Source organism: Gadus chalcogrammus, chromosome 15 (assembly GCF_026213295.1).
Source record: "Gadus chalcogrammus isolate NIFS_2021 chromosome 15, NIFS_Gcha_1.0, whole genome shotgun sequence".
NCBI lineage: Eukaryota > Metazoa > Chordata > Actinopteri > Gadiformes > Gadidae > Gadus > Gadus chalcogrammus.
Window position 1 is genome coordinate 17,497,356 of NC_079426.1, and position 17,694 is coordinate 17,515,049.

The 17,694-nt window shown below is 46.3% G+C and overlaps 1 protein-coding gene across 1 annotated transcript in view; it reads right to left on the bottom strand.

Moving 5' to 3' along the window:
• Positions 1-14,351, bottom strand: part of fmn2a (formin 2a) — a 39,532-nt gene extending 25,181 nt beyond the window's left edge. Inside the window, exons 1-6 of the mRNA XM_056609995.1 lie at positions 13,855-14,351; positions 10,621-12,790; positions 6,825-7,000; positions 3,819-3,962; positions 1,809-2,683; positions 440-581 (exon numbers count right to left, since the gene is read on the bottom strand). Coding sequence (XP_056465970.1) covers positions 440-581; positions 1,809-2,683; positions 3,819-3,962; positions 6,825-7,000; positions 10,621-12,754 — 3,471 coding nt within the window. The 5' untranslated portion in view covers positions 12,755-12,790; positions 13,855-14,351. The remainder of the gene's footprint in view (positions 1-439; positions 582-1,808; positions 2,684-3,818; positions 3,963-6,824; positions 7,001-10,620; positions 12,791-13,854) is intronic.
• Positions 14,352-17,694: the final 3,343 nt, after the last annotated feature.

Below are 17,694 nucleotides of genomic sequence, written 5' to 3' on the forward strand. Positions count from 1 at the left end.
TCAACCGCACGCGAGCTGCTGGCTCCGTGCCACTGGATGGTCAGAGGGAGGGGGGAGTCTGGAGGGAGCCAGACCTTACCACACATAATAACTGTCTGGCTGCAGCAGTTCCTCCTGTCAATCAGGAGTCTGGGAGTCACAGGGACTGGGGGGGGGGGGGGGGGGGCGGGGGGGGGCTAATGGAAGAGAGATGGGTGGGGGGGGGGGGGTCTGTATGAACAACCACACACAACCCACACCTACACAAGAACCCGCACACACACACAAACTCACCTTCCCGTGCACACACGCACACACCTACATGTACACACACACACACACACACACACACACACACACACACACACACACACACACACACACACACACACACACACACACACACACACACACACACACACACACACACACACACACACACACACACACATAAGCATACCTGTTTGGCCTTGGACTTGCTGATGGTATCTGATATGGGTTTCTTCTTCTCCTTGACGGTACTTTTGGAGAAGAGTTCCACAAAGTCGTTAAAATCCACCGTGGGCTCCTCAATCTTCTCCCACACCAGAGAGCCGCCGTGTCTGCACGTGGAGGAGGGAGCATAAAGCACACTGTAGCACCGATACCCTTCAATCACACGCCACGGCGGCTAATCAAGTCAAGTCGGTTCAGAATACATTTGTACATTGTTACGTTGTGTTGGTTTGATTAGCTTGGGTGTGACTAACGCATGTGATTGTTTTCTTTTCAGAACACAGCACTTATAACTTTACACATTCTGTATGAACATATCACGAGGGTTGAAGAGCACCCCGCTAATTATGAAGTCAGCACTGATGCTGAAAACAATTAGCTGTTCCATCCATCCTCACCTAACCCGATTATGTTGTTTGTCTCGTTATGCTTTAATGTGACAGCTAAATTGTTTGCCTTGACTTTATTGGGGGTATAAGTTATAGAGGTTATTGATATTGACGTCTGCACATTTCCCGTATGGGGCCTGGCATATGGCAAATCGTTATTCACCACAACACCTTGAATGTATTTTCCACTGTAATAATATTGCCATGGCTCTTGGAGAGTGGGGCCGAGTTTTCATTGTGAATGGTCAAGTTTCCACGGTTTCGTGAACCCCCTCGCGTACAAAGATTCATGTCTGTCTCCACTTTGCGTGTTCAGCCAAGCATTTTATTTATGTTCTATCTGTAAAGTCTATCACCGGTCATGGAACAAACCTGCGCCTCTCAGACCGTTGACACAGGCTGGCTATCAGATTATATTATGCCACAGCACCGTGCGCTACAAGTCCCTTAATGATCGAGTTAACCGATTTTGTAACTTAATGGGTAAAAATGGAAACAGTATGTTTCAAGCCTTCACTTAATTATTTTATGGTATGTTTATATATTATATTAAAGTACATTATAAGCCATGCCAAAGCAGGCAGCTTTCAGTGTGCGGCTTCAAAATAATGGATACCAGGACCACAAAATAGATACATATATGCATGAAAAGACATGTTTACATGAGGTGCCATTCTCTGCAGCGTTCAATGCTCACCTCCAACCGTCAGTCTATAGTGTGGTCATGTGTATTTTAATGATCCCTTCTTGTGGGCATTTGACTTGATCAAAGGTTGACGTTTTATCTAGCTAGAGGTGTGTCATTTTACTTACTGCTTGATCATGATAAGTCACCACAAAGACCACAATGCAATGAAAATACCAAAGTAATAGCTGTTTAATTATGTGTAATTAGAATTGATTATGAAATGTTTCGATGATTGATTGTGTTTTATGACTTCTTACTTTTTGGCGTTCAGCTGAATGCGGGTCCAGTACAGGGGCTTCATTGGTTTGGAGGGTTCCAACACGGCCTTGCTAGTGGCCGCTGCTGGGGCCATCATGGTGGGCATCCCCCCCGAGGGCGGGGGGGGCCCGAACCCTGGCGGTGGAGGGGGCCCCATGCCTGGGGGTGGAGGTGGAGGAGGTGGGCCCATCCCTGGGGGAGGTGGTGGTGGAGGAGGCCCAAAGCCGGGGGGTGGAGGTGGTGGTGGAGGGGGACCAAACCCGGGGGGTGGAGGTGGTGGTGGAGGGGGACCAAACCCGGGTAGGGGTGGTGGTGGTGGTGGAGGGGGGGGCGGATGTGCCTGCCCAGGCAAAGGTGGAGGAGGTGGAGGAGGAGGAGGAGGAGGAGGGGCAGCCCCGCCTGGCAAAGGTGGGGGAGGCGGCGGGGGAGGGAGGGAGAGACCATACCCCGGAAGTGGTGGAGGTGGAGGTGGAGAGGTGCTGCCCACCTGCTGCCCCTTCTGGCAGGTGCAAACAAAGCCCCCCGTTGCCCTGAGAACAACGGGGCCAGACAAAGGCAGGGGGGCCGGGACGGAGGGCGACGAAGGCGACCCCCGGCTGAACGGCACCTGGAAGCGGAACCCCTCCTCCGCGGGCGAGGTCTGGGCCGAGGCTTCCTGGCTCGTCCTGCCGGGCCCCCCGGCGCCGGCCGGCGGAGGCTTGTGTCGGCCGGGGCCGCCCAGAGCCTCGGGGCGACCGGGGGCCTCCTCCTCCGCCAGCCGGCCCTGGAGCATTCGGACCTGCAGCCGCAGCTCGGCCACGGTGCGCTCCAGCTGAGGGGCCAGGCGGCCGCCGTCCTCTGGGGGGGACGGAGACTTTGACCCGACGGAGTGGCTCTGTGGAGGGAGGATGACAGATGATCACAGGGGTGTGAAAACATTTATTGTGTACAGTAATTGAGGACATGTACATTTTGTCTCAAAGGGCTACACACGCCACATTGTACGAAGGTATCATTTATTATACATGGGATTATATTATGTTCAGTCATTCATGCATGTGCAGCTTTTTATGTCTGTCTATCTGAAAATAAAGAGATAGTTGGACATATGGAGGGACCGACACAGAGAGACGGCCGATGTGTCTGTCTATTTAGAAAGATGATGGAGTATGGAAGCTGAAGACACAGGCTTTTTCAATTGTGTGTGTGTGTGTGTGTGTGTGTGTGTGTGTGTGTGTGTGTGTGTGTGTGTGTGTGTGTGTGTGTGTGTGTGTGTGTGTGTGTGTGTGTGTGTGTGTGTGTGTGTGTGTGTGTGTGTGTGTGTGCGCGCGCGCGTGCGTGTCTGTGTTGCTTTTGAACGATTTGGTTTGAAAGCAGCAGCAGCAGCCAAGGGCTTGAGGCAAGACCTCAGGAAACAAAAACTAAATACAAAAAACAATACCCCCCCCCCCCCCCCCCCAAACACAATCATTTCAGTGGAGCAACCAGTGCACACTGATCTCATACCACCAAACATCCATTGAGAGAGCAGCCCCGTAAACAGCGTGATGGTGGGCCAGAGTAAGCAGGGTCAAGGAAGTACAATCTGTCCACAATCCATCAGCCGCCTGGCTCCAGACTGCTTGGTTTAGCGATGGAGGGGAACAACGGGGAAGGGATGTGGCCCACAGGGAGTCTCCATTCCTGGATGTATAGCTGTACAAGCCTCCTAGCGTGGCTAACGGAGGGCTTGTTTCCCCAAGGCTTTCCTTGATGTACGGTGGTGAAAGTTGGTCATATATTGTGAAGTAATGGCCAACAGAACGGTTGTGCAAGACAAGCCTGCCCTCTCGTGGCTGGACTGCGGCTATTGCACCGCTTGGTTTTTTAGACAGATATAGGTTGAAAGACATATCACGACAAAACGACACTTAACACAAAAAGAGAAAAACAACAGTTTGTAAAATTTCAATTGGATTGGTATTAGCTCCAAAAAAAACAAAACTAAAGTGCTTTCCCCGGCGAGCGAGCTGATTGCTAACAATGCCTACCTGGCAGTTTATTCCTCCTGGTGTTTTGATGCTGGATGGGGGGAACCCCTGCAGTGTCCTCCCGGGTTTCCGCCCGCCGTACAGCTCCCAGAGATGGCTTGGCACCTGCAGGCCCAGAGCCGCCCACGTGTACAGCTGCTCCTCCTGGGGGTTTGGGGAGGAACAGAGAAACCAGTGACGTTGAATATGGTGATTTGGCTTGGATCGTTAGCAGGCTGTCCGTGGAGCCTGTCAATTAAAGTGAAAAAATACCTGCTTGGGTACGATCGGAATGCAATTTATATAAAGGAAGTAAGAGTGGGAGTAGGGAAAGACTTGGTAGATAGTGCTTTGGAGACGATCGTAAATGCAATATATCATACCCCTTTAACTTATATAAGCTTGACATCTGCTATTCTATTTATATTTAATTCTAGTGCATTCGGCTGTATCTTTTTTCTTTTTTATGCTGCATTTGATTAAAGTTTGCACTCCGAAACAAATGATTGATTTTTCTGAAAAGTGGAAGGGAACATTATCAATCAAAACAAAACGGAAACCAGACCATTTTAACTTTACTTAATTTTTTTAACATTTGTAGATGGCAGTCCATATATCAAAAAAATATCTGATGTCATTATTTCTGAGGGGAAAAAAGGATACATATTCACATTTTGCCTATTCTTATCACAGTCTATCATATATGCATTACTGTATTAAACCATTTGGCGGTGCATGCCCGATGGTTTACGGTGACGTGTTTTAAACTTTGGTTAACCAGCCAAAATCAAGCTGAATTAGGCTTCTCAAACAGGGAATCATTCTAAATTGTATTGATATCCCATTGATTATGGTATAAAGTCGATAGATCAACCCCCTGCAGCCAAAGGTTGTGTCACATCCCAACAGACTAGAGAATATTTACAAACTGTCTGAACAATGAGGAAGAAAACTGGACTATCCCAGGGAAATGGTGACAGCTGGTCACCCTATCCCACTAGTACTTGGTTAGTCACGTAATTCTTATGTTTAAGCAATTACTGAATTAACCAATCAGAGTATGGCACATGACACTGACAGATGGGCAGGATGTCACAGAAGAAACTCTTGTTGCTTCAATGTTGGCAACAAGAGTCATGTTCTAAACCAGAGTTATTCCTGCTGAAGGTTTAGTCTTATATCTTCAATTGGTTTTGTTGGATCTTTTACATAATTTATTTTCTCTCAACACAAATGTGGAAGTGCCACATCTGTACGGGAAAAATAATAAATAATAAAAGTAAGTTAGTAACACTTAATAATAATGTAAATTATATGTGGAGGGAATTGCATGCAGATTTACTAAATATGAAAAGCCAGAAGCCACGGTTGTCAATGTTGACTATAACATTTACAATTGTCGGTTACTTTTTGTGAGCAGGGCTTAGTGTCAGATGCTATTTGTTCCAGTGGAAGAGATGACCCGAGGGTGATGTTTTATTTTGTGGAGTCTCTGCCAGGACAAAACCTAACATTTAGCAGACCCCAGACAACCTAAGCTATCACCTTCACCCTCCCCCACTCAGAAAAACACAAAGTTCAGTCCAAAGTCCATGATGGCTAGGTATAAACTGGGACAGTGGAGGGGCTCTCTGACCCTGTAGTGGTGAACTCTCAGCAGGGTAAGAGCAGACTGAGCCCTAAGCACTCTTACATAACACACTGGGCAGATGGTCTGCACAGACAGACTGGGTGAGAAGAGATAGAGCAAGACTAAGTGAGTATTTCAGGGTTTGTTATTATTGTAACCATGCATGGAAGTGCCTGGGTATGCATGTATCCACATGACTTTGTGTTTGCGCATGCAGTCAACATTTGATCATGTGCACAGCAGTAATGCAAGTACAAATGGTGTGTGTGTGTGTGTGTGTGTGTGTGTGTGTGTGTGTGTGTGTGTGTGTGTGTGTGTGTGTGTGTGTGTGTGTGTGTGTGTGTGTGTGTGTGTGTGTGTGTGTGTGTCAATCCCAGAAGAGTTATGTAACCATTGACTAAAGCCCATCTGTTTGGCTCGAAATCAGCTTAAATGGTCCAAAAATAATGTCCAGCACAGCCCTTTAAACACATTGAACACTAAAAATAGCTCAAGGGAATGAGATGATATCGACATCCTGCACGCAGATAGATCCTTAAATCGAATGCTATTTCGCATATAAACAAGCTTTTTAAAATAGGTTATTCATTTCTCAATTAGGTATTAAGCAGAGCCCGACCGATGCTGGATTTTAAGGGCCGATTACGATATTAGGGAGTAAATAATTACCAATATCAATTTATCGATCAATATTCAAAATATAGATACCGGCCGTTATTCTATGTATATTGTTGGTATCCTGGGGCATTTCTTTCTGCTTACCCTGAAGCAATGCTTGGGCCAAAGCAACATCACGTTCAAATCATGAGATAAACTAAAGGAACCAATTAACAATTGTATATGGAGGACCTACGAACCTTCCCACACATGATTTAAAAGAGTTTGGAGTGTTTACCTAGATGTGCTCAGTTAAAGCATTTAGAGGTTCAACCACCACAGTAGAGGGTTTATAAAGAGGTGATTAAAAATATAAATCAAAATGATAAAATCGGCCAACCGATATATGGGTCGGGCTCTAGTATTAAGCGCACATCCAATCCCTCCTAAAGACCAGTTCAGCTATGCATGTAATAAAACCAGTGTACAGTACCTGGGAAATACTGCAAACAGGACATGCATGCATGGGATAATATCTCAACTACACATGTTGTTGTTGCAAAACAACTGCAACAGGAATTACATGCACAGGATGGGCTGCTTTACACAGGAACCCGGGATCGCTTTTATGTTCTAGTCGATGAGCGTTTTACAGGATAAGTGTACACTATCACCTCTGTGCTAATAAAATCATGTCGATCAATCGAGTTGTTATAAACTGTACTTCCTGGTAGCATGACAAAGACATGGCAGCGGTCAACACCTGCCCTAAATCCCATTAACGATCACACAGCTCTTACATTGAAGGCGGCCGCTGTCAGGGTGTCTTCAAAGCCGGCCGGCGGCTCTTGGACGGCCCCGTCGCTGAAGGGCTGCAGGAGGCCCAGGCCCAGCATGTGGAGGCACAGCTCTCTGGCCTCTTCCCCCGCAGACACGCCCTCCGCGTGGGGGCGCATCCTCTCCATGAGAGTCCGGCCTGCAGGGAGGCAGAGAGGCAGAGGCTTAAGGCTTCGTTATGGTTCCATGTCGACGCAACGCAAGGGGGTTTACGGACTCATTACATCCTCGCAGAACCTCCTTGCGTCCACAGCAACGGCCTGACGTGCGCCTCCCAAAAATTCTAACCTTGCGTCGAGACTGAGCAGCAATAAGGGCTATGATTGGTCCGCTATCTGAAACCCGACGTCAACCCGACGCAGAACCAAAGCAGGTTCACGACTGTGTCGAAGCGACTGCATGGTAATTGCGTTGTGTCAACGTGGAACCATGATTAAGCCTTTAGAGACAAGCCTCAGAGGGAGACGGACCAGAGTGAGGGACCAAAATAGAGACAGGGAGAGTGGACACGGTGTGGGGGGGGGGGGGGGGGAACTAGAGAGGAGACATTGATACCATTAAATAACAGACAAACAAACACAAGGGGAGGGCAAAAGAGCAAGGGCAATACATAGGTCGTTACCACAATGAGACAGACAGACCAGACGGGCAGACAGACAGACAGACAGACAAATCTCTCTTGTCTAAAGAGATCTGCTCCCTCTGTCTGAAGGGCAACAAATAGGCTGAATAGTCTTGTCAAACAAACTCAGTCTCTCCCACCAATGCACATCAACCATCTCCAGGGCAGGGCCAGCATCATCACAATCTAGTGAGAAAGTCATGGCCTACTTAGCAAACTAATGGATGTCCTCTTGTATTTATACATTTAGATGTCATTTTACAAACAAGATTAAACATGTCAATAATCAAACACATGCATTTGACAAGTTGTAGAGGTTGATAGTCGAACCCTGATGTTCCTCGCAGAGATGTGATAATGAAACACCTGCATGTGAAAGGGATAAAAAACCGACACGTGGTAATTGCTTTGCCCTGTGGATTGACTAGATGCGACTAAAAATACATCAAACACAATATCCTAATTGATCCACAAGACACTAGCCGTTCAACAATGAGCCTCTGCATTTGAGATGCCCACAATACAGAACATAGTGAGTCACCCAGCTAGGCAATTATTCTAAACAATGAATCGGTTACTTTTCCATTCACCATCAAGGGTGAGAACGCTGCCTCAAAGGTCTGTTCACCTCAGGGGACCTGCTGAGGCAAACAAACCATTATGGCATAGAGCTAATGGATGCCATTATTGATGCTGCCTGTTAGAGTGGAGAGATATGCTATAAATGGTCACGTTTGAGATGCAGAAAACTGCAGAAATGCACACAAAAAACATGCAGGGCCTTCCACTTCCAAGAGGTAGACAAACTATTCACGCAAAACAATCATTCATACATACATACAAACACAAACACACACACACACACACACACATACATACATACATAATATCTATAAATACATACACATATATACAGTATATATATATATAAATTAATACAGCTTGATTAAGTTGTATCATACTAAATGTATGTGTCGTACCATAACGTGAGTGCATACATTCTTGCTTGAATGGTGAATGCAAGCTATACTCTAGCAGTGGAATCGGACAGGACAGGGCGGCTCTAAAGAAGACCGGTCCATAGAGCTATTGTGGGGCGAGACCTCGACCCATTAGGCATGAGCTGAGGAAGCTTCCCTGAAAGAGGATCAGACACTAAAAGCAGCCCATCCCCCGGCACTCTCCTGTGTAGATAGTATGACTTGGTACCACATACTGTAATGGACAAACAAGACGTCATCCCATAAGGGCAGAGGGAAGAATTGTGAAGGATAATAATTTATAATCTCATTGTTATAATCATGGTTATAATCCGTGCTAGGACTTCAGGGGGGATATTCTGGGTTTTCTATTATCTCGACAGCAGAAGACAGCACAAGGGGAACCAGTATAAGCGGGAAAAACTTCAACTGGGAAACAGCAGGAGCTAGAAATGGAAAAGCTGTTGAAGCAAAAATAGCCCCTCTAACAAGTTTCTAGTGCAAATCACTGGGAGAAAACTGAGTGTGAAAGCAAAGACAAAGACAAAAAACTGTTGGTTCATGAGGATGTAAGATATGGTGCAAAAACAGAAATGTGATGAATTCACAATGGTTTGTATTATAAAGACATTTACATTTACATTCAGGGCATTTAGCAGACGCTAAATGTAAAGACCAACTCATTGCATTGAAATGAAGATTCCACCAAACATTAATAAAAAAAATGACTTCTGCCTGCATTACACTGCTTTCCAAAAAAAGGTTTGGTGAAGCACTAGACTTCAAAATAAATAATAGAACTGGGCTTAGCAGCAGAGCCCCACTATATTTAGAACAGAAATGTCAAATCACTTCTCGCATTTTCCTTCGAGGGGGAAAAAGGCACACATGCAGACACGCACATGCACACACGCACACACACACACAATCAGTGTTTGGAAAATGGTCTTCTCCTGTGTATCACTCAGTCATTTGAAGCTTTTTTCCACTTTCTTGTGGAACACATAGTTGTGTGTGGTGTGACCAGGGCTACACAGTGAACGGATGAGAGTCACATGAAACATTGAACCGGTTAGTGTCAGTCAGTGAGTCGCTAGGACAACAACAAGACTTCAGCGTTGCGTAGGTAATGAAGCACTAGATGGTCCGAGGTAGAAGATGGAGATATCAGAGATAGCATCTACCCTAAAATGGTGGCTTCAGGAAACCCATTGTGAATTTTGTCATGTCATGTATTTAAACGTCACTTGTTGTGTGTAAAGGGGGGGGGGGAGAGAGAGACAGCCCTGGGGTGAGGGAGAGAGAGAGAATGCTAGAGAGGGGTGAAGAGAGTGCTGGAGAGAGAGAGAGAGGAAGAGATGTGTGTGCAGCGCATAACATAGCTAGCTCTTGGCGATAAGTAATGCTATCAGCTGCTTTATGAGCACACATGCAGACAGTAGAGAGCAGCTGAGCTCCTGACACTGAGACCAACAGACACGAGGACAGACTAACATTGTGCTTTCATAAAGGCGGGTCTTTGTTTTCAGACGAAACATCACCATGAAGCCCCTCAAATGCTTTGTCTGCCGTTCCCGTGTTACTGTGAGACACGCACACACACACACACACACACACACACACACACACACACACACACACACACACACACACACACACACACACACACACACACACACACACACACACACACACACACACACACACACACACACACACTCGCACACGCACACACACAGTATTCTGTCAAATCAGAAATTATTTTGTATTATACAATTATTGGCTTATTTGGTTTGGTGGATAATTAGGGTTCAGCCATTTACATAATGATTTAGACTTTCAATCAAAGTTATAATAGAACAATGTCCTCGCATAATAGGCTCTTTATATTCTAATGCAATAGAGACGGGGGCACAATTTAAGTACTGAAATGCCTCTCTCCACTAGACACGGTACACTCCTAGTACATTCATCAACTCTTATGATTCGTGTGATTTATTCATTAGATTAGGTTTGAGCATAAGGGCAACATAATGGCAGAGTCGATGAAAAACTAAATAGGGAGCAGCAGTATAACAGATCTGGATCTACAATAAAAGGAATGCGTGAAATTGCTTCAGGTACGCTACAAGTGAGTGGAAGAGCTACTGAACTCACCAGAGAAGACGTCCAGGAAGGACCCTGTGGAACTGGAGCTCTTGTGGCGGCCATGCGCTCTCTTGGAACCCAGTGTCCAGTATGCCCCACTCGATTGATTCCTCTTGCCTGACCCCTCGTCCCCGTCCTGGCCGGATCTCAGCTCGTCCAGATCCCTGGACCAGTCCGTGGAGGCGCTGGGAGGCCCGGCCACGGAGCAGGACCTCTGCCGGCGGACCCTCAGACCCGGGTCGTGTCCTGCGACGGCGTCATGGCCGTCGTCCTCGGTCCTCCTGGGCACCTGGGGGCTTGTGAAGGGGGAGCTGACCGGGGAGGTAAGCTGCCGCGTGGTGGTCTTGACGTACGAGGGGTGGATGGGCGGATAGAGCTTGACCCCGGAGGCCACGGAGGACTTCCGTCTCCGAATGGCTCCAGGGGGGCTTCCCAGCGACATGGAATGGTGGCTCTTGCGTCGATCTAGAGACAGGAAGTCCTGCCTTCCCGGTTCCTCCTCTTCCCTGGTCAGAGTCAAGTCAAGGCTGCTTACGCTCTTGGGCGGTCCCATAAGTGCGCCAGTCGAGGGGGCTAAAAGTATATCGGGAAGGCACGTATCTACGTAGTGGGACGCTATGTCACCTGGTTCGATAAACACTGGGCTGAGGTCCTGGGAGCCCTCTGCGCTCTCAAAGGAGGTGTATACAGTTGTGTCAAGCAAACTGAAAGTGCTGTTTGTTTTTTGAAAGAGGCTGCCACTGATTATCTCTGTGTCTACAGCCAAGGTTGAGGAAGGGCCACACTCGCTAGGAGACCCTAGTTCGGAGGGGTCTCTTGAAAGGGATGGTCTCTTGGGGGTTGACTCGGTCTCGACTTGACCAATTTGGTCTTCAGCTTTTGTGTGACTGAGGGTAGCAGTTGGGTCTGCTTCTATACATGCGATTGGTAAAGGCGGAGACATCCACTCTGTTTCAGAAGCTGCGGGCCCCTTGGTCAACAGGTTTAGGTTGTCCCCCTTTGTTGCCCCAAAGTGCTGCTGTCTGATGGTCAGCTCGATGTCCAACAGGAGGTCCTCGTGATCCGCCACCGCCGAGTGGAAACTGTAAAGGTCGGGGTCCGAGGCAGAGCTCGTCTCCCTGTCGCCCTCGTCCACCATGGACCGATTTCTGTCCCCGGGAAGACTGTCATCTGAGATCGTGCCAATGTCATCGGTTGACAGACTTCTTTCCACATTGGCACCAAGGTCTGTTTTATCAATGGCGGTGGATCTGTTGATGTCAAAGGTTTCCTGCTTGGAGAGGCCCTTTGCCTTGGAGAAGCTCTTTCTGATCCGCATGCTGGAAAACACAGAACCCTTCGACTCTTTTTTTTTAGAAACATCCTCTGCCCCAGCTCCTTTGCTCGCGTTGCTCAGGGGTTTCTTCGTTTTTTTTTCCTCCACCTTGCCATCAGCTCCCCTGTCTCCATCGCAGGCTGGATCCCCATCGCCGGGACCTCCTGCCTTCTTATGCTTCGCCTCCTGGTTCCCCATATTCCTGAGAAGGCGCACTCCTTTTGCGATCAGGCCATGCTGCTGGGTACGAGCCTGGGCAGAGCTGACCCCCTCTTGGGCAGCGACTAACAACGCAGATCCTCTCCTGATGAAGCTCTGCCTCCTACGTCCCACCACGGGAGCCTGAGAGGCGGATGCTGCTGCCGCTGCTGCTGCTGCCGCTGCTGCTGCTGCCGCCTCTGCCTCTACCGCTGCTGACGAGAGGTGGAGACTGGCGCCGGCAGTCACGGTCTCACTACCACTCAACGCTCCATCTCCCTCCCTCCCCGGCTTAGCCACGCTCGCTCGCTCATCCCTGCTCTCTCGCTGCCCCTCCCGCTTCGGCCGATCAGCGGTCTTGCATAATGGGCTGCTGGTGGAGCGCGCCAGGCGAGGATGCTGCGGTTGCCCTGCCCCCCCCTGGTCGCCTGGAGGCTGGGGCCACTGCTGTCGCGACGAATCCTGCTCTAGGATGTGTGGCTGCTGTGGCACGGGGAGCAGCTGTGCATAGTGCTGTTGTCTGTGGAGGAGGTTGGACATGCTGCTCTTTCTCCTGCCTCTGAACGTGGTGGTGAAGAAGCTCTCTTTGAGGAAGGGCACCTGTGTCTCCACCGTCGTGATGCTCTGCATGATGGCCTGTGGTCTTTGTCAGGTTCACTGGACGGGCTATAATTAGAGGAGGTAATGGGGAAGGCATTGATTAATGGTTGTTTATACTTTGACCTAATAAAGGGGAGAGCAGAGAGGAGTAGATGTTACAGATTCATTAAAAATACATTGGTTTTCCAGGATTTGATAAGGCATTTAGTATTCTGTTTAGCTTTCCCTTTTTTCTTTTACTGATTAAATGACAAGCTATGCCTAATTGTCAACTAAACATAACAAATATCGGTTCGGTACTCTGTGGTTGTGTGTGCTTGTGTATGTGTGCGAGGCCTCTGCCCTCGCTGGCCTCTCGATTTTTCTCTCTGTCTTTAATGACTGAGAGAAACAAGTTAAAGTTCAAAACAACCCTTAACCCTGCTTGTTTAATGTCTAAAAAAGCTAATTTACCCTTGAGATTCACTATTTTTCTAGTTGGTGAAATGTGGATGAGACATTTACAAAGCAGACAATCCAGATGTTAAAAGGTTTGCATACCTAACCTCCTATAGGCTGGTATGGTTCAACGGACGGTCAACACACTGACCACTCATTAGGCTTTGCTGACCTTTGTGTAAATGCGTGGTCAGGTTCTCCTTAAACGTTCACTATGACTTAGGCCTGAGCAATGACCAGCCACAGTTCAATAGGCTACACCTTTTCATCAATAAACCCTTTTTACAGGACAAACACAGGGGTCGCTCATAATGGGTCTGCCCCATGGGTAGACTAAACAACACACTGATCAGACCCTCTTCTCAGACTAAATAACACACTGAGCATGGACCCTCTCTCAGACTAAACAACACACTGACGACGGAACCTCTTCCCAGACTAAACAAAACACTGACCAGAACCTCTTCTCAGACTTAACAACACACTGACCAGACTTTCTTCTCAGACTAAACAAAACACCGAGTATTGACCCTCTGTCAGACTAAACAACACACTGGCCATGGACCCTCTTCTCAGACTAAACCCACTGACCATGGAAACTCTTCTCAGACTAAACACACTGAACACCTCCTCTCAGACCGTTCATGGTAATGCAAACAGGTGTAGCCCCGTAACTTTGGACGTTTACCCACCTGAATGCGGAAGATATGGTCCGGTTCAGAAGTGAAGTTAATTTGTTGTTTTTCATTTGGTTCGGTGCGCGTTTTTTGCCCAGCTGGACTTTGCCCAGCGAACGAAATGAAACGATAGAAACATGTCACGCTGTTGAACGAGTTGCTCGTCTAATGAAAATTAAATCCGAGGGAAACTCAGAACGTTCCCTGCTGAGGGCAATAGTAATAATGCTGCAGCAACAACTTTGTGCGCTGTTGGGTTCTTTCGTCTTGGTTTTAATGGTGTTCCTAAAAACCTTTTGGGTGAGAACGTGATCCGAGCCATACTGGAAGCGAACCAAGAAGGTGCGCAACATCGAGTCAAGTTGGGCCATGAGGCAATTAAAGTAAGGTGACCAGATTTATTGATTATTATCATGGTAGGCTATATATTTTACTGTGGTAAATACATTCCCTGTGGTTTACTTTGATGAGTATTAAGCTTAAATTAGTAAACCAGCCCAAAAATTATCCAAATTAGCTACTCTAATAGGCTACTGAATATTTATGTATTGATATTCTATTGTTTATAATCGGCCATGCCTGCTTATAGGTCTACAATCAATGTATAGACCCCCGCTTAAAGGTTGGGTATGGAATTCGCTTTTTTGGCCATTTTTGCAAAATTACTTGAAATCCTTATCATAACCCACTTACAACCACTGAGTTAGAAGTACTTAGTAATTAAATAAGTCAATCATCTGTGGAACGGGCAGGGCTCGAAAAACTCCAGCCAATGATTTCCAGAGCCACCGAGTTGCATTGGACATTACCTACGTCAAACGGTCGTACTGCACTCCCCCTCCCCTGCGTCCGCGTGATTGCGCGTCCAGGTACTTGGAATGGGTGGAGTCAGAGTCAGCGTTGAAGGAGAGGGGGTAGGACCATTTGAGTTGTGTATTTTCAAAATCTGCTGGCGTTTCGCAAATCTCATACCCAACCTTTAAGTCACGTCACAAACTCTCAAAAATAATTTTCATGAGAAAACATAAACCTTTGCCATTTAAAAACGTATGCATATACATTTCTTATACTTTTGAAAACGGGGACATTACCCGGGACAGATCCAGCCGGGGAGAGGCTCAGGCCATCAGAAACAGGGACGTCCCCTGAAAAGGGGGACGTCTGAACCCTACCAGGTTAAAACCTCGACGACGTGTCCGACACAGAGGCTTGTGTCGGAAGTACAAACGTGATATTTTCTAATAAATGATGTATTGTAAATGAGTGAGATGAATGCCGGATGAAAGAGAAGAAGCTACTCAATGATGAAGTAGGCCTAACCTATATATTCCGTCCGAATCGCTTCCGTAAGTTTACCTTGGATTTTCGAGGCGTTCGTTTTCATGTTTAGTTAACAACTTCCGGTGTGAACGCTTACCAAATAAGGATGTAAAGTCAACCGAACTACGTAGTAGTTTCACCAGCGTTGTCAAGGCGTGTTATCGGTGTAGGCTACCTCTCTGACCAGGGGTCAGACCCAGAGTTAGTGTTTTGGCGCACCTTTTTTCTTTCCCTGATCCCAATCCTCATCTCATTAGCCAACGTCCAGGTCAAACAAAAACTAAATGCAGCTAGCCAGTGTGGCAGACAATCGGCGAGCTCATATTATATTTGAATTTGCATACGTGCCTGACCCATGGACCTGTCTGGCCCTGCTCAGAGCCATTATCGCTGGTCATTCATATGGATTTCAATCGACCTGGCCCCCGTCGGACCAATCAAAACCATTTATCAAAAAGGGGCGGGTTTAATAGATGACAATAAAGAGATGTCACGCCAAATTTGTAGCGGGTGCCAAATTTGTACCGGGCACGTCATCCATACGCAATCCATTCCAAACCTGCCTGGCAACAGATGATCGCGTCGAATGACGTGAAAGGTTCACGAACATTCGCGAACCTTCTATCTAGCGATCCGTTATCTGTATTGTGCCATTTCGTCCTTGACCTGCTTTAAACACTCAGTTTACTTGCTTAATTTGATTAAACAATTAAATACAATACAAATATAAAGTAAAAACAAGTGTTATCTAGCGATCCGTTTTCTGTATTATGTTATTTCGTCTTTGGCAACATGAGCGCAAATGTTTTTTGAAACCCGCTTTAAACACTCGGTTTACACTCAGTTTACTAGCACTCAGTTTATTTAGCTAGTTTACTAGCTAAATTTGATTAAACAATTAAATACAATACAAATATAAAGTAAAAACAAGTGCTATCTAGCGATCCGTTAACTGTATTATGTTATTCCGTCTTTGGCAACATGAGCGCGGATGTTTTTTGAAACCTACCCGGCAACGGACAACCCTCACGTAATCAGCTGTCCGTTGCCAGGCAACGGATAGCAACTGATGACGTGCCCGGTACAAATTTGGCACCCGGTACAAATTTGGCACCCGGTACAAATTTGGCGTGACAGCGCCGTTGAGGCCTTTTCATAATCAACCAAGATGGTTGCTAATGATTTGTCACACGTTTCGTGGCTGTGATTGGTTGTAGGTCTATCCAATTCCAGAGGTACTTTGGTCTGCGCCCATGGTCTGCGCCCGTTGATAACGCCCCTCGGAAATCGAAAACCATAAATGCATTTTTCGAATTGGTCCAGTGACGTCAGGGAAAAATTGAAAGGAATTGAACAAAGATAGAGATGCAGCTGTCTTTATTTATCAAAAGGTCTTCACTGTGACTTTGGCATTAGCGGAAACACAGGGTGACCATATGCTACAAATATAATGCGCTATGACAAATATTTATTTGATCTGATGCCCATCACAGAATAATGTTGTGCTGTTAGGTTGTTATGTTATGTATATATATAAATATATATATGAACGCGGGGGTGTGTGTGTATAAATAACCATACAATTCGTATGCCTAACACACCATCACCCCAACAGAAAAGTTATATCCCATATTCTTAGTAACATTTTCCTTGAAAACGTTCCTTGTTGAGTAGCTCTTCTCATTTTGTTTGTGAGTTTGCTAATACCGACTTCCAACACTCCCATTTGTCTGGATTAATGCGTGAATGTAGACTAACCACATATTTATAAAATACCCCATCCCATTTTCTATTGGATTTTTCTAATTCAACAAGTGATTGTATTAAGCTATATGAATTACATTACAAACCTTATAAAAAACATGAAACATTATGAAAGTTCCTGTAAATAAACAGTTCTTTGAGAGTTTAAAGAAGTTGACAAAGTGTATATTATATAGCAACACCTTTCAGAGATCAATTATTAAAACAGCCTCTAATGAAATAATCAGAAAAGTAAAACACCATACAACTACAATCATTATAAGACTTTACACAAGATAATTTGTCTCCCACATCTAAAATATAAAAGTAAGTTAAAACACAGCATGACTTGCCTGCATAGCAGATTCTCTTCAGCTGGTCTTTCTCAGCGTTGACCAAAAAATGAAGACAAGACAAACAAGTGCTTGTTGTCCCCTGATGTCTCCTCTGCTCAGCAAACGGTCACATGAAACTGTGTAGCTCCCATCATGTGGTTGGTCCGACTGGGAGGTTCTTATCAGAAGGTTCTGTAAGCTACTGTAAGTCATACGAAATCTCACAAGGTCACCTGAAGGTCATGATTATAGCCGGAAGGGAGACATGCGACTGACTTGAAATCGAGTGAGTCAAATAATTCCTTGAAATGACAGTACTCCCTCATATGTCAAATTCTGTGTGTGTGTGTGTGTGTGTGTGTGTGTGTGTGTGTGTGTGTGTGTGTGTGTGTGTGTGTGTGTGTGTGTGTGTGTGTGTGTGTGTGTGTGTGTGTGTGTGTGTGTGTGTGTGTGTGTT